Source organism: Bombina bombina, chromosome 7, assembly GCF_027579735.1.
Source record: "Bombina bombina isolate aBomBom1 chromosome 7, aBomBom1.pri, whole genome shotgun sequence".
Taxonomy (NCBI): Eukaryota; Metazoa; Chordata; class Amphibia; order Anura; family Bombinatoridae; genus Bombina; species Bombina bombina.
The window spans coordinates 57,678,167-57,697,246 of NC_069505.1; the positions used below are offsets into that span (position 1 = coordinate 57,678,167).

Genomic DNA, 19,080 nt, shown 5'->3' on the forward strand with positions numbered 1-19,080 from the left:
AGTTTAGGGTCTGAAGCCATGATTGGCCAGTGTTGTCGGAGAATTTGGCCATTTTTTTTTGTCACTGGAGTAAAAGTAGTGGACATGATGAGCTTGTCACTAGCGTCCCTCTTGGGTTTAGGTGTAATTAATTCTGTCTGTGTAAGTCTTGAAACAGATTCCATAGCCTCATGGATTATCGGGATCTTGTAGCCCCTGTTCTGGAACTTCTCACCCACTTCTTTCAATTGGGAGACCCCCGTTACAGGGTTCGAATTGTTGCGCATTGTTCTTATGCATTGTGATTTTACAATGCCCTTTAGTAGGGCTGGGGGATGGCAACTATCTGCCCTTAATATAGAGTTGCGGTCAGTAGGTTTATGATACAATGTGGTTCCTAAATGGTTAGAATCCTTGAAAACTGTCAAGTCTAAGAAATGAATGGATGAAGTATTAGCTGTCATCTTAAACTTGACGTTGTTAGTCGTGTTATTAAACACATCAAACCATTTGTGGAGTTCCTCCAGGCCCCCTCGCCACACCAAGAAAATGTCATCTATATATCTGTAATAACAGATAATAGATACATTCTGCGTATTCCACAGGTACATGTTTCCAAATTGTGACATGTAAATATTGGCGTACGAGGGGGCCATGGAGGAACCCATGGCTGTGCCAGCAGTTTGCAAATAATAACTGTTTTCAAACCGAAAATAGTTTTTGAACAGACAGAATTCAATGAGGGACAATAGAAATCCTACTGGGGGACCCTCATAAAGGGGGTTACCCGTGAGGTGTTCCTGTATAGCCTTAAGTCCGTCAAGATGAGGTATAATGGTATACAGACGGTTGACATCCAGAGTGACGAGTAAATCATCTGGCTGGATGTCAACAGTCCGTATTTTACGAATGAAATCATTCGTATCCATAACGTAAGACCGTGTTTCCTTCACCACTGGCTGTAAGAGTATGTCCACATATTGTGCTATAGGTTGGGTGAGTGACTCCCTGGCTGACACAATAGGACGGCCCGGTGGGTGGTCTAATGTTTTATGGATTTTGGGGATTGAATATAAAATGGGTATCTTGGGGTATGTGGTGATGCAAAAGTCACGAATGTGCTCAGTTATCTTAAGGGATCTGTTTAATTTGTAAAGGTCTAGTTTAAGGTCAAATTCAGAGACTAAAGTACTCGGCACAAAAGATAGGCCTTTATTAAGAACTTTACGTTCATTATCAGTCAAGGCATGTGTGCTCAAATTGACTATTATGTCCTCTGTCACGGTCGTCTGGGGGGTCTGTGTCTGATACCCCGCCCGCCTGATATGGGGTCTGTAGTGCCTCCCCCTCCCCGAGACCGTGACAGATTAAACCTTTACAAATTAAACAGATCCCTTAAGATCAAAGAATTCTTTCAAAACAAGGATTCGTCTGTACAGAAGTCCCATATTGAACTTAAATGTAATGTACCCAGCTCTTTTGAACCAAGCAATAGCAGTCCAAGTACTAAAACATTTTTGAGGTTGATAACACAGGACTTGGATACAGAAAGAAAAGATACATTATGGAAACATAATCTCTCAAGAGATGAATTGAAGGCTATTAAAACTCTCCAGAATGACTCCTCTATAGTCATAAGGCCCGCCGATAAGGGCGGGGCCATTGTCCTTTTAGATTACAGCGATTATAGAGAGGACATCCTGAAGCAATTATCAGACACCCAGACATATAAATTGCTAACTTCTGACCCCACTACACAATTTAAAATACAACTTGACAAATTGATTGAATTGGGATTTGAACATGGGCACATAACTGAGCACATTCGTGACTTTTGCATCACCACATACCCCAAGATACCCATTTTATATTCAATCCCCAAAATCCATAAAACATTAGACCACCCACCGGGACGTCCTATTGTGTCAGCCAGGGAGTCACTCACCCAACCTATAGCACAATATGTGGACATACTCTTACAGCCAGTGGTGAAGGAAACACGGTCTTACGTTATGGATACGAATGATTTCATTCGTAAAATACGGACTGTTGACATCCAGCCAGATGATTTACTCGTCACTCTGGATGTCAACAGTCTGTATACCATTATACCTCATCTTGACGGACTTAAGGCTATACAGGAACACCTCACGGGTAACCCCCTTTATGAGGGTCCCCCAGTAGGATTTCTATTGTCCCTCATTGAATTCTGTCTGTTCAAAAACTATTTTCGGTTCGAAAACAGTTATTATTTGCAAACTGCTGGCACAGCCATGGGTTCCTCCATGGCCCCCTCGTACGCCAATATTTACATGTCACAATTTGGAAACATGTACCTGTGGAATACGCAGAATGTATCTATTATCTGTTATTACAGATATATAGATGACATTTTCTTGGTGTGGCGAGGGGGCCTGGAGGAACTCCACAAATGGTTTGATGTGTTTAATAACACGACTAACAACGTCAAGTTTAAGATGACAGCTAATACTTCATCCATTCATTTCTTAGACTTGACAGTTTTCAAGGATTCTAACCATTTAGGAACCACATTGTATCATAAACCTACCGACCGCAACTCTATATTAAGGGCAGATAGTTGCCATCCCCCAGCCCTACTAAAGGGCATTGTAAAATCACAATGCATAAGAACAATGCGCAACAATTCGAACCCTGTAACGGGGGTCTCCCAATTGAAAGAAGTGGGTGAGAAGTTCCAGAACAGGGGCTACAAGATCCCGATAATCCATGAGGCTATGGAATCTGTTTCAAGACTTACACAGACAGAATTAATTACACCTAAACCCAAGAGGGACGCTAGTGACAAGCTCATCATGTCCACTACTTTTACTCCAGTGACAAAAAATACTGGCCAAATTCTCCGACAACACTGGCCAATCATGGCTTCAGACCCTAAACTCACATTTACTCATAACCTACGACCTATGGTTGGGTTCAAGAGGGGAACTAATCTCAAAGACCTGCTGGTGAAAATGGACCCCAAACAGTGTTATTCAACTGGGATGAAAAGGAATATTAGGGGCTCTTATCGTTGTTTGGGCTGCACAACGTGCAATGGCCTAGTGGGTACTAAAGTTTTCCATCACCCGCATACCAATCGAACATTCTCTATCCTGCACTCTATAACGTGTACCACCACTCACGTTATATATTTATTGTTTTGCCCATGTTCCTGCTTTTACATAGGCAAGACCTCTGGCACACTTCGTGAGCGTATGGCCAATCATCGCCACGCCATAAGGACAGCACTTAAAAATGGCGATTCCGAACAGCCAGTAGCGCGACATTGCGCTTACAAGGGACACTCAGTATCCTCCATCCGCTACATTCTAATCGACCACATACCCCCATTGGATCGGGGTGGCGACCGGAACAAGCAACTCCTGAGACGAGAGGCCCAGTGGATGTTCAGATTAGGCACAATACAACCTGGTGGCCTGAACACCATGCCGGACTTTAAGAGCATAATGTGATTAACAACTGGGGTGCTACATACTTGGGGTATGCCAGGTGGACATGGTGGCTCCGTTTTGGCACACATTTCATTTTCCCCTAGTTGTAGGGGCAAGTGTTGTGCGCCTAACGGCATGGTTTAGGGGGGACATCTGTCTCCACCTTCTCTGTGGAAGCCTGGTCCGCCAAGAGCCATTACCCATTTTCTTCACATGCACCACCAGTCCAAAAAACGGACACTTAAAAGTCACATCCACCTGGATAAGTTCCAGAGATGGATAGTATCTGTATGAGCCATATATGTCCATGATCCTTATCTTTATTACCTTTTCTCAAATATCCCTGTTTTTTTATAACTATACTTGGGGCTAGAATTCTCAAATAAGGTTAATAAAATCCGCCCCATTTGGCACAAATATTCACATTTTGGCCATTGCAAGCTATAACCCCTTAATGGCCAAGGCTTAATTCAAGTGAAAATGGTGCCCTTAAGATACAATAACAAAGTCCTATAACACTGCTATATATATTCATCCTTCTGAATATTGCTCTAATTTGATATTCATGATACACATGTTTAATGCCACTCTGTTGCAATATACTGGCGATACACTGCAAGCCATAGCAATCATATTTGCAACATTACATTTGTATCTTGCCATTCCAATTAATGGTACTGCCATAAGGTTCAATTTTTAATTTTTAGTTTTTTTTATAACTATCTTATTTTTAATCATTCTTTATATATACAATATGATTGTATATAATTTGAGTGCACGCTATTTTTTTGACACTATGAAAGTTGTTGCTTCATTCAGCTGACATACTATTGTAAATTTTGGCATCTTTTGGTACTCAGAATTGTATATGATTACCATAGTTACCGTTTCTATGCCGACCGGATGTAGCAACATTTGTCAACGTATTTCTATCACGAATTTTCTTGGCACTTATTATAATGCGGCACATTTTTGCTACAATAAGTCCCACAAATTAGTATGTCACTTTAACACGTTTGAAATTGTAGAGTACACTATTTCATTTTTAATTTCATGTTTGGTTTGTTGAATCCGTAAACCGGAAGTGAGGTAATACAACTTCCGGTTCCGGATAGCACTGTGGAACGCAATATGCGTTCCAAACTCGAAAAATTGGCGCACTTTTCCTTTGGAGGGACACTAAGGTTGATATGATGTAATTGATATGTAACACTATAAATGAGTTGAATTTTGTTTGTTTTGCATGCTGATGAAGGGGTTGTGAACCCCGAAAACGTTCCATTAAATTGGTTTTTTTGTGGAAAAGTCCTGAGAGTGCATTCTTTTGCTTTCTATATATATATATATATATATATATATATACACATATATACCGTATTTTTCGCTCCATAAGACGCACTTTTTTCCCCTTCAAAAGTAAGGGGAAATATCTGTGCGTCTTATGGAGCGAATGTGATAGCCACCCAGCCGGTTTTTAACATTTTCACTTCGCTCGCGCAAGCAACGTCATTTTCTCAACGTCAAGTTATCTCCTGCCCTCCTGAGGCTGTGCGTACTGTACACTAACCTTACGTATTGCGCAGCACTGTCTCTGAGTGTCAGACTGTCTGGGAACATGCGTGCCGTGACTGAGTGTGGGAGTGGCTTACCAGCTGTGCGCGCTACTTCTGAATCATACAAGAAGAAGACTTTGCACTGGTAAGGAGGCTATACTCAGTAACTCAACTGTCTGTGCCACTGCCAGCCGATGACTGTATATGTGACATAAAGTTAGTATAAAGTGAAGTGTTCATGGTCATTGAAAAGAAATACAATTTTTTTAAAAAACAACATAGTCTGGCTCTTGCTTGAAAAAGAAGACCCCACATTTCTGCTGGTAGATCCAGTCCAGGTTTTCAGGTCAGCCCTGCTAATTAGTTTAGCCACCTATGCTTTGTATTGGAGACGAGTTCCTCAGCACTGCTTGTATAGAAAACTCACTGAATAGGACCCACATACCTGAGAACAACTAACAGAGCCGACTCCCAGATATGTTGTAGTTAGGAACAGCCTCCTCTGGCTAAGCTACACCTGTTCTGAAAAATGTTTATCTTGTAATTCTAAGAATAGAAAGGGCAGACTGCAGGATTTGCAAGGCTAACCATGCTTCATATAGGATGATGGCTCTTTCTTCCACTGTTGACTGCTGTTATTAGTTTATTAAATAGTTTACTACACCATTTGATTCAGAATATTTTTATTCTTGTTTTCCTCCTCTAAAAACTAGGTGCGTCTTATGGTCAGGTGCGTCTTATGGAGCAAAAAATACGGGTATATCCCATCTATCATAGGGTGACACAGCCAGAAGGAATATATATATATGTCCCATCTATCATAGGGTGACACAGACAGAAGGGGGCTGTGTCCCTCTGACTGTATTCTGACTTAGGGCCAGATTTTCAAACCTTGCAGGCATAGACACAAATGTTGCAAAATCTTTGCGATTGTTTTTTTTTTTTAGACCTTATAATGCAGGTGTCTCTCCTTCTCATACAAAACCTGCATAGTGAGATAAATATCTTTCAAATTAAAATATGTGTTTCTAACATTTATTTAGGGACCTCTCCATACTGATAAGATTTCTTAGATTATCTCACTTGAGCGCAGACATTTTGAATATCAGGCCCTTAGACAGAAGGGAACTATGTATCTGTCCCTCCCATTTCAGAGTGACTGTCTCAGACAGAAGGGGGCTATTAGTCTGTCCCTCCCTTAACAGGGTGACTCAGACAGAAGAGCGTTATAAGTATGTCCCTCCCATTGCAGGGTGGCTTAGAAGGGAGTTTTGAGTCTGCTCCTCCAATAGCAGAGAGACACAGACAGAAGGGAGTAATAAGTATTTCCCTCCCATTGGGGAGATCTAGGTGTTTGTCCCTCTCAGCACAAGGTGACACAAATGGGGGGATCTAGGCATTTGTCCCTCTCTGCACAAAGTGACACCGATTGGGGGATCTAGGCATTTGTCCCTCTCAGCATAGAGTGACACAGCTGGGGGGATCTTGGCATGTGTCCCTCTCAGCACAGGGTGACACAGATGGGGGGATCTAGGCATTTGTCCCTCTCAGCACAGGGTGACACATACAGGGTGATCTATGAGTCTGTCGAATTGCAGCAGGATATCATGAACAAATTATTTTAGACATTTTCTCCCTCCAGTTACAGGGTGATAGTGTAACCTATTCATCTTTCTCACACAGATATCAGTGAATATATTTCGGACATTACCTCCGACTGATAATCCAGAGTTTGACCCAGAAGAGGATGAGCCAAACTTCGAGCCATCTTGGCCGCATCTGCAGGTAAAATATGTGGCACTTCACTTTCAATGACATATTATACCAACTGCACAGCCTAATGTCTACTGATAATGACAACTCTACAATTATCTCTTCTTCCTCCCCCATGCACTCAAGTGCTTCCATCATATTGTTGACCTTTCAGCCTCTACCTTCTCATGTTACGTCTCATCCTTTACACCAAACTAACCATTTATATCTCACTCCTTCTTCCCTTTGTTTTGCACCAATGACATCTTTTTTTGTCCTCTACACGACTTTCTATCCAAAATCTCTTGCTTCTCATTTTATAAACTTATCTTTCTCTCTTTATATGTATATTCTTCTCCTTATCTCTGTTTTTGTCCGCAGCTGGTATATGAATTCTTTCTCCGATTCCTGGAGAGTCAAGATTTCCAACCGTCTTTGGCCAAAAGATATGTTGATCAGAAGTTTGTCCTCATGGTGAGTATGCATATGTTATTAAGATCAGACAGAGAGACAGACAAACAACAGAGAGACAGGCAGACAAACAGATCGACAGAAAGGCAGACAAGATATACATTACTGTAGTTTACCAGTCAGTGCACAAAACTTGTTATTCTGCTCATTGTAAAATATGGTGGAGAAAGGTTACATTTCCTTCAATTTCCCTGTAATTTATTTTACTTATTTGGGACTAGCAGCAGACTAATGTAATGCTCTAGCCCTGTGTATATATAAACATTAAAAGGCATACTGGGATACAAGGGTGGACTGAGATCATCCAGGGCCCCCAGGCAAAAATTAGGGAAGGGCCCTTGATCACCTGCTCCACCACCCTCACCAGAAGAGACTCCAGGGCCCCCAGGGAAACAGACCTCCCACAGGGTCCACACACCAGGACCAGGCACAGGGGTCCCACATTACTGTTTATTTATTGCCCAATTTTTTAACCACTGGCAAAGCTGTTGGCGCTGTGCTTGCTCATGTAACCAGCTGTGGTTGTGCGCAGAGGTGGCGCACCAGGAGCAGCTTCAGGATGACTGGGGGGGATAAAGGGGGATATTACATTATACAGGTGGGGCCGATGCGCTCCCTGGCCAATACCACTGATGGGCCACCCTATGTGCCGGGCCCTCTGCACGTGCACATGCCCTATTTTACCCACAGTATAGGCTGCCCCTGCTGGGATATAAAAGTACCAGTATAGTCTACCAGTTAGAGATAATAAAGCACTACTAGTCAAAATAATAATAATAATTAATAATAAATAATGTGAAATACAGCAAAAATATGTTTTACTTCTTAGTGCTATGGGGCTATTGTAAATTTTCAGTCAAGCGTTAACTGTGCTAGAAGTAAGCTTTTGGCTCCTGTCGTATTGCACTCATATTACAAGTTCAATGTAAACAATTTTAGCTCGAGTGTTAAACTGACGAGTGAAAAAAGCTGTACTTACAATATGGCCCATGCGATAAGATATTCCCCTATAGAAGTCAATAGAGCAAAAAAAAAGTGGAAAAAAACACCCTACTCGCGAGTTCTATTTATTCATAAATACATATTTCTACTTATATATGATGGTTTTCGCACACATATATATTTATACCTATATATATATATATATATATATATATATATATATATATATATATATATATATATATAGATATATAGAGAGAGAGAGAGAGAGAGAGATATAGAGATATAGAGAGATATATATATATATAGATATAGATATAGATATATATATATATATATATATATATATATATATATATATATATATATATATATATATATAGATATATGTGTGTGTACATATGTACTTATGTGTTTATATATATATATATATATATATATATATATATGTAAATACATATTGCCTACCTTTTTTTTCTAATACCTGAGACCTCATATCTTCATATCTTTGAGCCCTTATAACTTTTTCTGCAATTTTTTAAAATATTTTTTATTAGTCAAAAAGCTAGGGGCGCGATCCGATATACGGCGTAGTTTGCGGCGCAAGCGAGAGAACCCCCGCCGCCCGTAGTTTCAGCTCGCAACTCGAGCTATCCTATAAACTCCGCCGGCAGTTGCTAAACTGGCCTAAGTCGGATAAACCAGCGATGTCCAGAAATCTGCGTAAGTACAAATTTCTGGAGTTGCCAGTGACTTACGGCACTTTAGAAACTGCCGGCGCCTACAAAACCTGACTAAAGTCTAAATCTCCCGTACTGTCTAACACGCCTCCCCCAAGTAAGCCCGACACGTCTAACCCTCTATCCGCTATCCCCCCTCACTATCCTAACAATAAAAAATGTATTAACCCCTAAACCGCCGCTCCCGGACCCCGCCGCCACCTAATAAAGTTATTAACCCCTAAACTGCCGCTCCTGGACCCCGCCGCCAGCTATATTAAATCTATAACCCCCTAAAGTGAGCCCTAACACCGCCGCCATCTATGTTACCTACCCCCTAATGTGAGCTACTACCCCGCCGCCAGCGATATTAAACTATATTAACCAGTATCTAATCCCCCTACCCCGCCGCCAGCTATAGTATCTATATTAACCCCTAATCTAATCCCCCTAAAATAATTATCTCTATTACCAGCCCTTAAAAGGGCCTTTTGCGGGGCTTTGCCCCAAAGTAAACAGCTCTTTTGCCCTATAACCTGCCCTCCCTACACCGCCGCCACCTATATTAATAGTATTAACCCCTAATGTAAGCCCCTTACACCGCCGCCATCTATATTAAAATTATTAACCCCTAATTTAATCTACCTACCCCGCCGCCAGCTATATTATCTATATTAAACCTAAGTATATTATAGTTAATATAGTTATTATATTATATATATTAACTATATTAACCCTAATTATATTAGGGTTAATATAGTTAATATAGTTACTATAGTATTTATATTAACTATATTAACTCTATCTAACCCTAACACCCCTAACTAAATTTTTATTAAATAAATCTAATTCATATTATAAACTAAAATATTCCTATTTAAATCTAAATACTTACCTATAAAATAAACCCTAAGATAGCTACAATATAATTAATAATTACATTGTAGCTATGTTAGGGTTTATATTTATTTTACAGGTAAATTGTTAATTATTTTAACTAGGTATAATAGCTATTAAATAGTTATTAACTATTTAATAGCTACCTAGTTAAAATAATTACCCAATTACCTGTAAAATAAATCCTAACCTAAGTTACAAATACGCCTACACTATTAATAAATTAAATAAACTACAAATATCTATCTAAAAATACAATTAAATAAACTAAACTAAATTACAAAAACAAACAAAAACTAAATAAAAAAATGAAAAAATTACAGCAATTTTAAGCTAATTACACCTATTCTAAGCCCCCTAATAAAATAATAAAGCCCCCCAAAATAAAAAATTCCCTACCCTATTCTAAATTATAAAATACCCAGCTTTGTACCAGCCCTTAAAAGGGCTTTTTGCGGGGTATTTACCCCAAGTTAACAGCTCTTTTGCCTGTAAAAAAAAAAGAACACAACACCCCCCCCAACATTACAACCCACCACCCACATACCCCTATTCTAAACGCACCCAAACCCCCCTTAAAAAAACCTAACACTACCCCCCTGAAGATCTCCCTACCTTGTCTTCACCCAACCGGGCCGAACTCCTCATCCGATCCGGGCGATGTCTTTATCCAAGCGGCAAAGAAGAAGTCTTCATCCCGGCGATGTCTTTATCCAAGCGGCAGCAAAGTCTTCTTCCATCCGGCGGCATCTTCCATCAAGTGGCATCTTCAATCTTCTTTCTTCGCTCCTCCGACGCGGAGCATCCATCCCAGCCGACGACTGAACGACGAATGAGGTACCTTTAAATGATGTCATCCAAGATCGCGTCCGTCGAATTCCGATTGGCTGATAGGATTCTATCAGCCAATCGGAATTAAGGTAGGAAAAATCTGATTGGCTGATTGAATCAGCCAATCAGATTCAAGTTCAATCCGATTGGCTGAACCAATCAGCCAATCAGATTGAACTTGCATTCTATTGGCTGTTCCGATCAGCCAATAGAATGCGAGCTCAATCTGGTTGGCTGATTCAATCAGCCAATCAGATTTTTCCTACCTTAATTCCGATTGGCTGATAGAATCCTTGGATGACGTCATTTAAAGGTACCTCATTCGTCGTTCAGTCGTCGGCCGGGATGGATGCTCTGATTCGGAGGACCGAAGAAAGAAGATTGAAGATGCCGCTTGATGGAAGATGCCGCCGGATGGAAGAAGACTTTGCTGCCGCTTGGATAAAGACATCGCCGGGATGAAGACTTCTTCTTTGCCGCTTGGATAAAGACATCGCCCGGATCGGATGAGGAGTTCGGCCCGGTTGGGTGAAGACAAGGTAGGGAGATCTTCAGGGGGGTAGTGTTAGGTTTTTTTAAGGGGGGTTTGGGTGCGTTTAGAATAGGGGTATGTGGGTGGTGGGTTGTAATGTTGGGGGGGGGTGTTGTGTTCTTTTTTTTTTACAGGCAAAAGAGCTGTTAACTTGGGGTAAATACCCCGCAAAAAGCCCTTTTAAGGGCTGGTACAGAGCTGAGTATTTTATAATTTAGAATAGGGTAGGGAATTTTTTATTTTGGGGGGCTTTATTATTTTATTAGGGGGCTTAGAATAGGTGTAATTAGCTTAAAATTGCTGTAATCTTTTTTTTTTGTAATTTAGTGTTTTTTTTTTGTAATTTAGTTTAGTTTATTTAATTGTATTTTTAGATAGATATTTGTAGTTTATTTAATTTATTGATAGTGTAGGTGTATTTGTAACTTAGGTTAGGATTTATTTTACAGGTAATTGGGTAATTATTTTAACTAGGTAGCTATTAAATAGTTAATAACTATTTAATAGCTATTATACCTAGTTAAAATAATAAACAATTTACTTGTAAAATAAATATAAACCCTAACATAGCTACAATGTAATTATTAATTATATTGTAGCTATCTTAGGGTTTATTTTATAGGTAAGTATTTAGATTTAAATAGGAATATTTTAGTTTATAATATGAATTAGATTTATTTAATAGGAATTTAGTTAGGGGTGTTAGGGTTAGATAGAGTTAATATAGTTAATATAAATACTATAGTAACTATATTAACTATATTAACCCTAATATAATTAGGGTTAATATAGTTAATATATATAATGTAATAACTATATTAACTATAATATACTTAGGGTTAATATAGATAATATAGCTGGCGGCGGGGTAGGTAGATTAAATTAGGGGTTAATAATTTTAATATAGATGGCGGCGGTGTAAGGGGCTTACATTAGGGGTTAATACTATTAATATAGGTGGCGGCGGTGTAGGGAGGGCAGGTTATAGGGCAAAAGAGCTGTTTACTTTGGGGCAAAGCACCGCAAAAGGCCCTTTTAAGGGCTGGTAATAGAGCTTATTACTTTAGGGATATTAGATTAGGGGTTAATAATATTAATATAGCTGGCGGCGGTATAGGGGGATTGGATTAGGGGTTAATAATTTTTATATAGGTGGCGGCGGTGTAAGGGGTCAGATTAGGGGATAGATAAGGTAGATGGCGGCGGTGTAAGGGGTTCACATTAGGGGATAGATAAGGTAGATGGCGGCGGTGTAAGGGGTCAGATTAGGGGATAGATCAGGTAGATGGCGGTGGTTTTAGGGGTTCACATTAGGGGATAGATCAGTTAGATGGTGGCGGTTTTAGGGGCTCACAGTAGGGGGTTAGTTTATGTAGATGGTGGCGGGGACCGGGAGCGGCGGTTTAGGGGTTAAATACTTTATTAGGGATTGCGGTGGGGGATCGCGGTTGACAGGTAGATAGACATTGCGCATGCGTTAGGTGTTAGGTTTTATTTTGCAGGTAGTTTAGGTAGTTACGGGGCTCCAATAGTCAGCGTAAGGCTTCTTACGGTTGCTTTTTGTGGCGAGGTGAAAATGGAGTAAGATTTCTCAATTTTCGCCACGTAAGTCCTTACGCTGTATATTGGATACCAAACTGCGCTGGTTTGGTATACCTGCCTATGGCCAAAAAAACTACGGCTGACATCAGAAATATACGGGCGTAACTTCTAGGTTACGCCGTATATAGGATACCAAACCCGCGCAGATTTTGGCGTTGCCGGCTTTTGCGGGCGACGATTTATATCGGATCGAGCCCTAGAAGTTTTGAGCGCTATAGGGTTTTTAACGACCGCCACAAAAGTGGTGTTATTTCAACCTCTTATAGCGCTGGTATTATGATTTTAAAAAAAGGAGGCTTGTGCGGGAGATATGGTGGCGTTGAGCTCCATACCGCACCGAAAACAAGCGCTGCTGTTACGTGCTCGTGCAAGATTTCCCCATACACATCAATTGGGAGAGCTGGCCAAAAAAACCAAAAAAAGTCTAACACCTGCGATCGCGGAATGAAACGCTCTGTAACGCAGCCCCATTGATGTCTATGGGGAAAATACATTTAATGTAAAAACCTAACACCATAACATAAACCCCATGTCTAAACACCCCTAATCTGCTGCCCCTAACATCGCTGCCACCTACATACAGGTATTAACCCCTAATCTGCTGCCCCTAACATCGCCGCCCCCTACATAACACCCCCTAACTTTAACATAATTTAAATACAGCTAAATTAAAGTTACAATTATAAAACCTAACCTACCTTACACTAAAACCTAACATAAAAAAACACTAAAATTACTAAAATTAAAATTAATTAAAATTACAAAAAAAAAAAAAAAAAAAAAAAAAAAAAAAAACAAATTATCAAAAATAAAAACCAATTACACTTAATCTAATAGCCCTAGCAAAATAACCCCCCCCCCCCCCAAAATAAAAAAACCCTAGCCTACAATTAACTACCAATAGCCCTTAAAAGGGTCTTTTGTGGGGCATTGCCCCAAGATATCAGCTCTTTTACCTGTAAAAAAAAAATACAAACACTCCCCCAAAAGTAAAACCCACCACCCTCCCAACCAACCCCCCAAATAAAATAACTATCTAAAATAACCTAAGCTAACCATTGCCCTTTAAAGGGCATTTGTATGGGCATTGCCCTTAAAAATGCATTTGTATGGGCATTGCCCTTAAAAGGGCATTTAGCTCTTTTGCCATGCCCTGAAAAGGGCAATCAGCTCTTTTATGAAAAGCCCAAACCCTAAGCTAAAATAAAAACCCACACAAAAAATGCTTAAAAAAACCTAACACTAACCCCCGACGATCCACTTACAGTTATTGAAGTCCCGCTTGAAGGATCCATCCAGCCAGCAAAGTCCTCATCCAGGTGGCAAAAAGTTTTCATCCAGGCGGCCTCTTCCATCTTCATCCAGCCGGCGATGTCCTCATCCAGGGGGCAAGAAGTCTTCATCCAGACGGCATCTTCTATCTTCATCCATCCGGCGCGGAGCGGGTCCATCCTGAAGACATCCGGCGTGGAGCATCCTCTTCATACCGTCTCTACCGTACACTGGAACTTCAATGCAAGTGATGCCATCAAAGATGGCGTCCCTTGCATTCCTATTGGCTGAAAGATTTCAGCCAATAGGATTTAAAGCTGCTAAAATCCTATTGGCTGTTCCAATCAGCCAATAGGATTGAGCTCTCATCCTATTGGCTGTTCCAATCAGCCAATAGAATGAGAGTTCAATCTTATTGGCTTATTTTTTGGTAATTTTTATTTTTTTATTTTTTGTAATTTAGATATATTTTTTTGTAATTAGTTACTTTGTAATATTTAGAGTGGTAGGATTTTTTTAATGTGTATTTTAGGTTTTTTTAATTGGCAGTTAGTTTAATTGTAGTTTCAGAATAATATTAGTTTAATTGTTAATTTAAAATTAATTTTTGTAATTTGACAGGTAAGTTTTAATTTAAGATAGGGAATTTGTAATTTTAATATAAAGTTAGGGGGTCGTTAGGTTTAGGAGTTAATAGTTTATTTAAGTATATTTTGTTGTGGGGGGCTTGCGGTTTAGGGGTTAATAGGTTTATTATAGCGGGGGGGGCGGACGGCAGATTAGGGGTTAATAATATTTAAATAGTGTTTGCGATGCGGGAGGGTGGCGGTTTAGGGGTTAATAGGTTTATTATAGTGGCGACGATGTTGGGGAGCGGAGGAATAGGGATTAATACATTTTAATAGTGGCGGCGATGTCCGGAGCAGCAGATTAGGGGTTAATAAGTATATTATAGTGTTTGCAATGCGGGAGGGCCTCAGTTAAGGGGTTAATAGGTAGTTTATGGGTGTTAGTGCACTTTGTAACACTTTAGTTATGAGTTTTATGTTACAGCTTTGTAACGTAAAACTCATAACTACTGACTTTCAGATCGCGGTACGAATCTTGTTGGTATAGGGTGTACCGCTCACCTTTTAGCCTCCCAGGCAAACTCGTAATACCGGCGCTATGGGAGTCCTATTGAAAAAGGACATTTTTAAAAGTGCGGTACTGACGTTGCGTGACTGACTAAAAGGTGTGCGGTACAGCTATGCCGACAAGACTTGTAATAGCAGCGTTAGGATAAATGAAGCGTTATGGGCCATAATGCTGCTTTTTCACTCATAACACCAAACTCGTAATCTAGCTGAGTGTTATTATGAGTGTAACTGTACTTTGTAATGTATTTTGATATGTTTTGTGACACTATTTTGTTTCGCAAAACAGTTAACCACAGATCTGTGGTCACATTAACTTGAATTGCGCGTTTACTTTCAACTTTTAATACAAGTGAAAAGCCAAGCGTACACCAACTACTGCGATAACCCCTTTTCACTTGCTCATAAATGTTAACGCTCCACTCGTAATAAAGAAAAACACAATATTTATGTTTATATCAATTTTTTTTACCCAAAAAAGAAGAATTGTCAGGAGAAAATATCGACAGCAAATAATATATTCATTGTCTACTGAGAACTATTAAGATTTAATTACAAGTCATTTCTAATTGACAAGACGTCCCTTTTGTGATTACGGAAATTAGGTTTTGTCTGTATTAAAGAAAATGATTCTTTATTGTAAGAGAAGTCAACTTGTGCAATGTACTGCCAAAGGGGGTTCTGTTTAACAGAAGAGTAAATGTATCTGAACAATTGTATACTTTGTTAAGCCAAATAATATAACACGACCGAAGTAAATGCTTAAGAAAGGAAAGAAATAAGTGCTAGGTTTTGGTGCCAAGAAGTTTATTTTTTTCCATATGAAAATGTTTAAATATGTTTTGATTTGAAATCATCTCAAGCAAATTAAAACTAATATGGTAATAGATTATTTTCCTGTTGAAACATAATTGTACGTTAAAGGGATACGAAACCACATATTTTTTTTGTTCATGATTCAGATACAGCAGCAATTTTAAGCAACTTTCTAATTTACTCCTATTATCATTTTTTCTTCATTCTCTTGCTATCTTTATTCAAAAAACAGGAATGTAGCCATCAATCAGCAAGTGCTGAACCAAAAATTGGCCAGCTCCTAAGCTTACATTCCTTTTTTTTTTTCAAATAAAGCTACCAAGAGGATGAAGAAAAATTGATAATTGGAGTAAATTAGAAAGTTGCTTAAAATTGCATGCTCTATCTGAATCCTGAAAGAAAAAAAAAATGGGTTTCATATCCCTTTAATTGATATAGTGATTGTTTTAAAATAAACTTATATTTTCTAAACTCTCTTGGGTATACAGTCATTATAGTTTTACATAGAAGCAGTATATGACTTTCCAAGGGTTTATAGTCAAATTTTACTTTTACAGTTTTAGTAAAATATTTTTAAAAACATTGCTAAATGTTCCTAACATAGAAAAAGAGGCATTTAATAGCCCTGTAAAGGCCAGTTCATTAACCCCTTAAGGACAAGGCCATTTTTCAATTTCTTTCCCTTAAGGACCAGGGCTATTTTTACATTTCTGCGGTGTTTGTGTTTAGCTGTAATTTTCCTCTTACTCATTTACTGTACCCACACATATTATATACCGGTTTTCTCGCCATTAAACAGACTTTCTAAATATACCATTATTTTCATCATATCTTATAATTTACAAAAAAAAATTAAAAATATGAGGAAAAAATGGAAAAAAAACACACTTTTTCTAACTTTGACACCCAAAATCTGTTACACATCTACAACCACCAAAAAACACCCATGCTAAATAGTTTCTAAATTTTGTCCTGAGTTTAGAAATACCCAATGTTTACATGTCCTTTGCTTTTTTTTGCAAGTTATAGGGCCATAAATAACCACTTTTTTTCAAAATTAGCGCTAGTTACATTGGGACACTGATATCTTTCAGGAATCCCTTAATATCCATTGACATGTATATATTTTTTTTTAGAAGACATCCCAAAGTATTGATCTAGGCCCATTTTGGTATATTTCATGCCACCATTTCACCGCCAAATGCGATCAAATAAATAAAATCGTTCACTTTTTCACAAATTTTTTCACAAACTTTAGGTTTCTCACTGAAATTATTTACAAACAACTTGTGCAATTATAGCATAAATGGTTGTAAATGCTTCTCTGGGATCCCCTTTGTTCAGAAATAGCAGACATATATGGCTTTGGCGTTGCTTTTTGGTAATTAGAAGGCCGCAAAATGCCACTGCGCATCACACATGTATTATGCCCAGCAGTGAAGGGGTTAATTAGGGAGCATGTAGGGTGCTTCAAGGGTTAATTTTAGCTTTAGTGTAGTGTAGTAGACAACCCAAAGTATTGATCTAAGCCCATCTTGGTATATTTCATGCCACCATTTCACTGCCAAATGCGATCAAATAAAAAAAAAAGTTAAATTTTTCACGATTTTAGGTTTCTCACTGAAATTATTTACAAACAACTTGTGCAATTATGGCATAAATGGTTGTAAATGCTTCTCTGGGATCCCCTTTGTTCAGAAATAGCAGACATATATGGCTTTGGCATTGCTTTTTGGTAATTAGAAGGGCGCTAAATGCTGCTGCGCATCACATGTGTATTATGCCCAGCAGTGCAGGGGTTAATTAGGTAGCTTGTAGGGAGCTTGCAGGGTTAATTTTAGCTTTAGTGTAGAGATCAGCCTCCCACCTGACACATCACACCCCCTGATCCCTCCCAAACAGCTCTCTTCCCTCCCCCACCCCATAATTGTCCCCGCCATCTTAAGTACTGGCAGAAAGTCTGCCAGTACTAAAATAAAAAGGTATCTCTGTTTTTCTTCTTTTTTTTTTAAAGCATATTTACATATGCTCTGTGTAAGGTCCCCCCTTAGCCCCCAACCACCCTGATCCCCCTCCCAAACAGCTCTCTAACCCTCCCCATCTACCTTATTTGGTGCCATATTGTCTGCCAGTACCCAGTTTATACAAAAATATATTTATTTTTTTATTTTTTATTTTCTGTAGTGTAGCTCCCCCCCCAAAAAGACCATCCTCCCAGATCCCTTTGCAACTACTTATTAACCCATTCCCTCCCCCCTTTCTCCCACTTAGAAGTTGTTTTTTTTCTGTAGTGCAGCGGTTCCCACCCGCCCGCCATCTCCCGTGCACGCGCGCGTCCGTGCGTGCCCCCGGCGGCCACGCCCCTGATCCCGCCCCCCTCTTAATCATAAGAGCCATCGATGGCTGCCCACCCGCCTCCCACTTTGGCTCCCACCCACCAACGATTTTCAGCCATCGATGTCCGGTGCAGAGAGGGCCACAGAGTGGCTCTCTCTGCACCGGAGGGGTAAGAAGTGTTATTGCAGGATGCCTCACTATCGAGGCATCACTGCAATAACCAGAAAGCGTCTGGAAGCGATCAGGATCGCTTCCAGACGCTTTAAACCCCAATGTCGTACAGGGACATGAGTCGTTAAAGGATTAATATCAATATCAATATGAAATTGAAGCAGTTTTGCAGTATACTTCCATTTGCAAAAATGCTTTTAGTTAGAGTCATTACTGTTTTTCTGCGGCATACGCACATATGCTGTGAGGGCCTGTGCAGCTGTATTCAAACACTTCAGAACTTCTTTATTATTTGCAGTTCCTCTTTGCACTGCTACATTGCTCCCTACATTTCAGTGTAATATCATTTTGCACTGCTACATTACTCCCTACATTTCAATGTAATATCATTTTGCACTGCTACATTACTCCCTACATTTCAGTGTAATATCATTTTGCACTGCTACATTACTCCCTACATTTCAATGTAATATCATTTTGCACTGCTACATTACTCCCTACATTTCAGTGTAATATCATTTTGCACTGCTACATTACTCCCTACATTTCAGTGTAATATCATTTTGCACTGCTACATTACTCCCTACATTTCAGTGT

General features: G+C 39.4%; 1 protein-coding gene across 3 annotated transcripts in view; it reads left to right on the top strand.

Annotated features, from left to right (window-relative positions):
* The window catches only part of PPP2R5B (protein phosphatase 2 regulatory subunit B'beta), a 150,301-nt gene that overhangs the window by 58,342 nt on the left and 72,879 nt on the right, over positions 1-19,080 (top strand). For all 3 annotated transcript variants that reach the window (XM_053720128.1, XM_053720129.1, XM_053720130.1), the window contains exons 4-5: positions 6,689-6,790; positions 7,139-7,231. In XM_053720128.1, the coding sequence (XP_053576103.1) occupies positions 6,689-6,790; positions 7,139-7,231 (195 nt within the window). The remainder of the gene's footprint in view (positions 1-6,688; positions 6,791-7,138; positions 7,232-19,080) is intronic.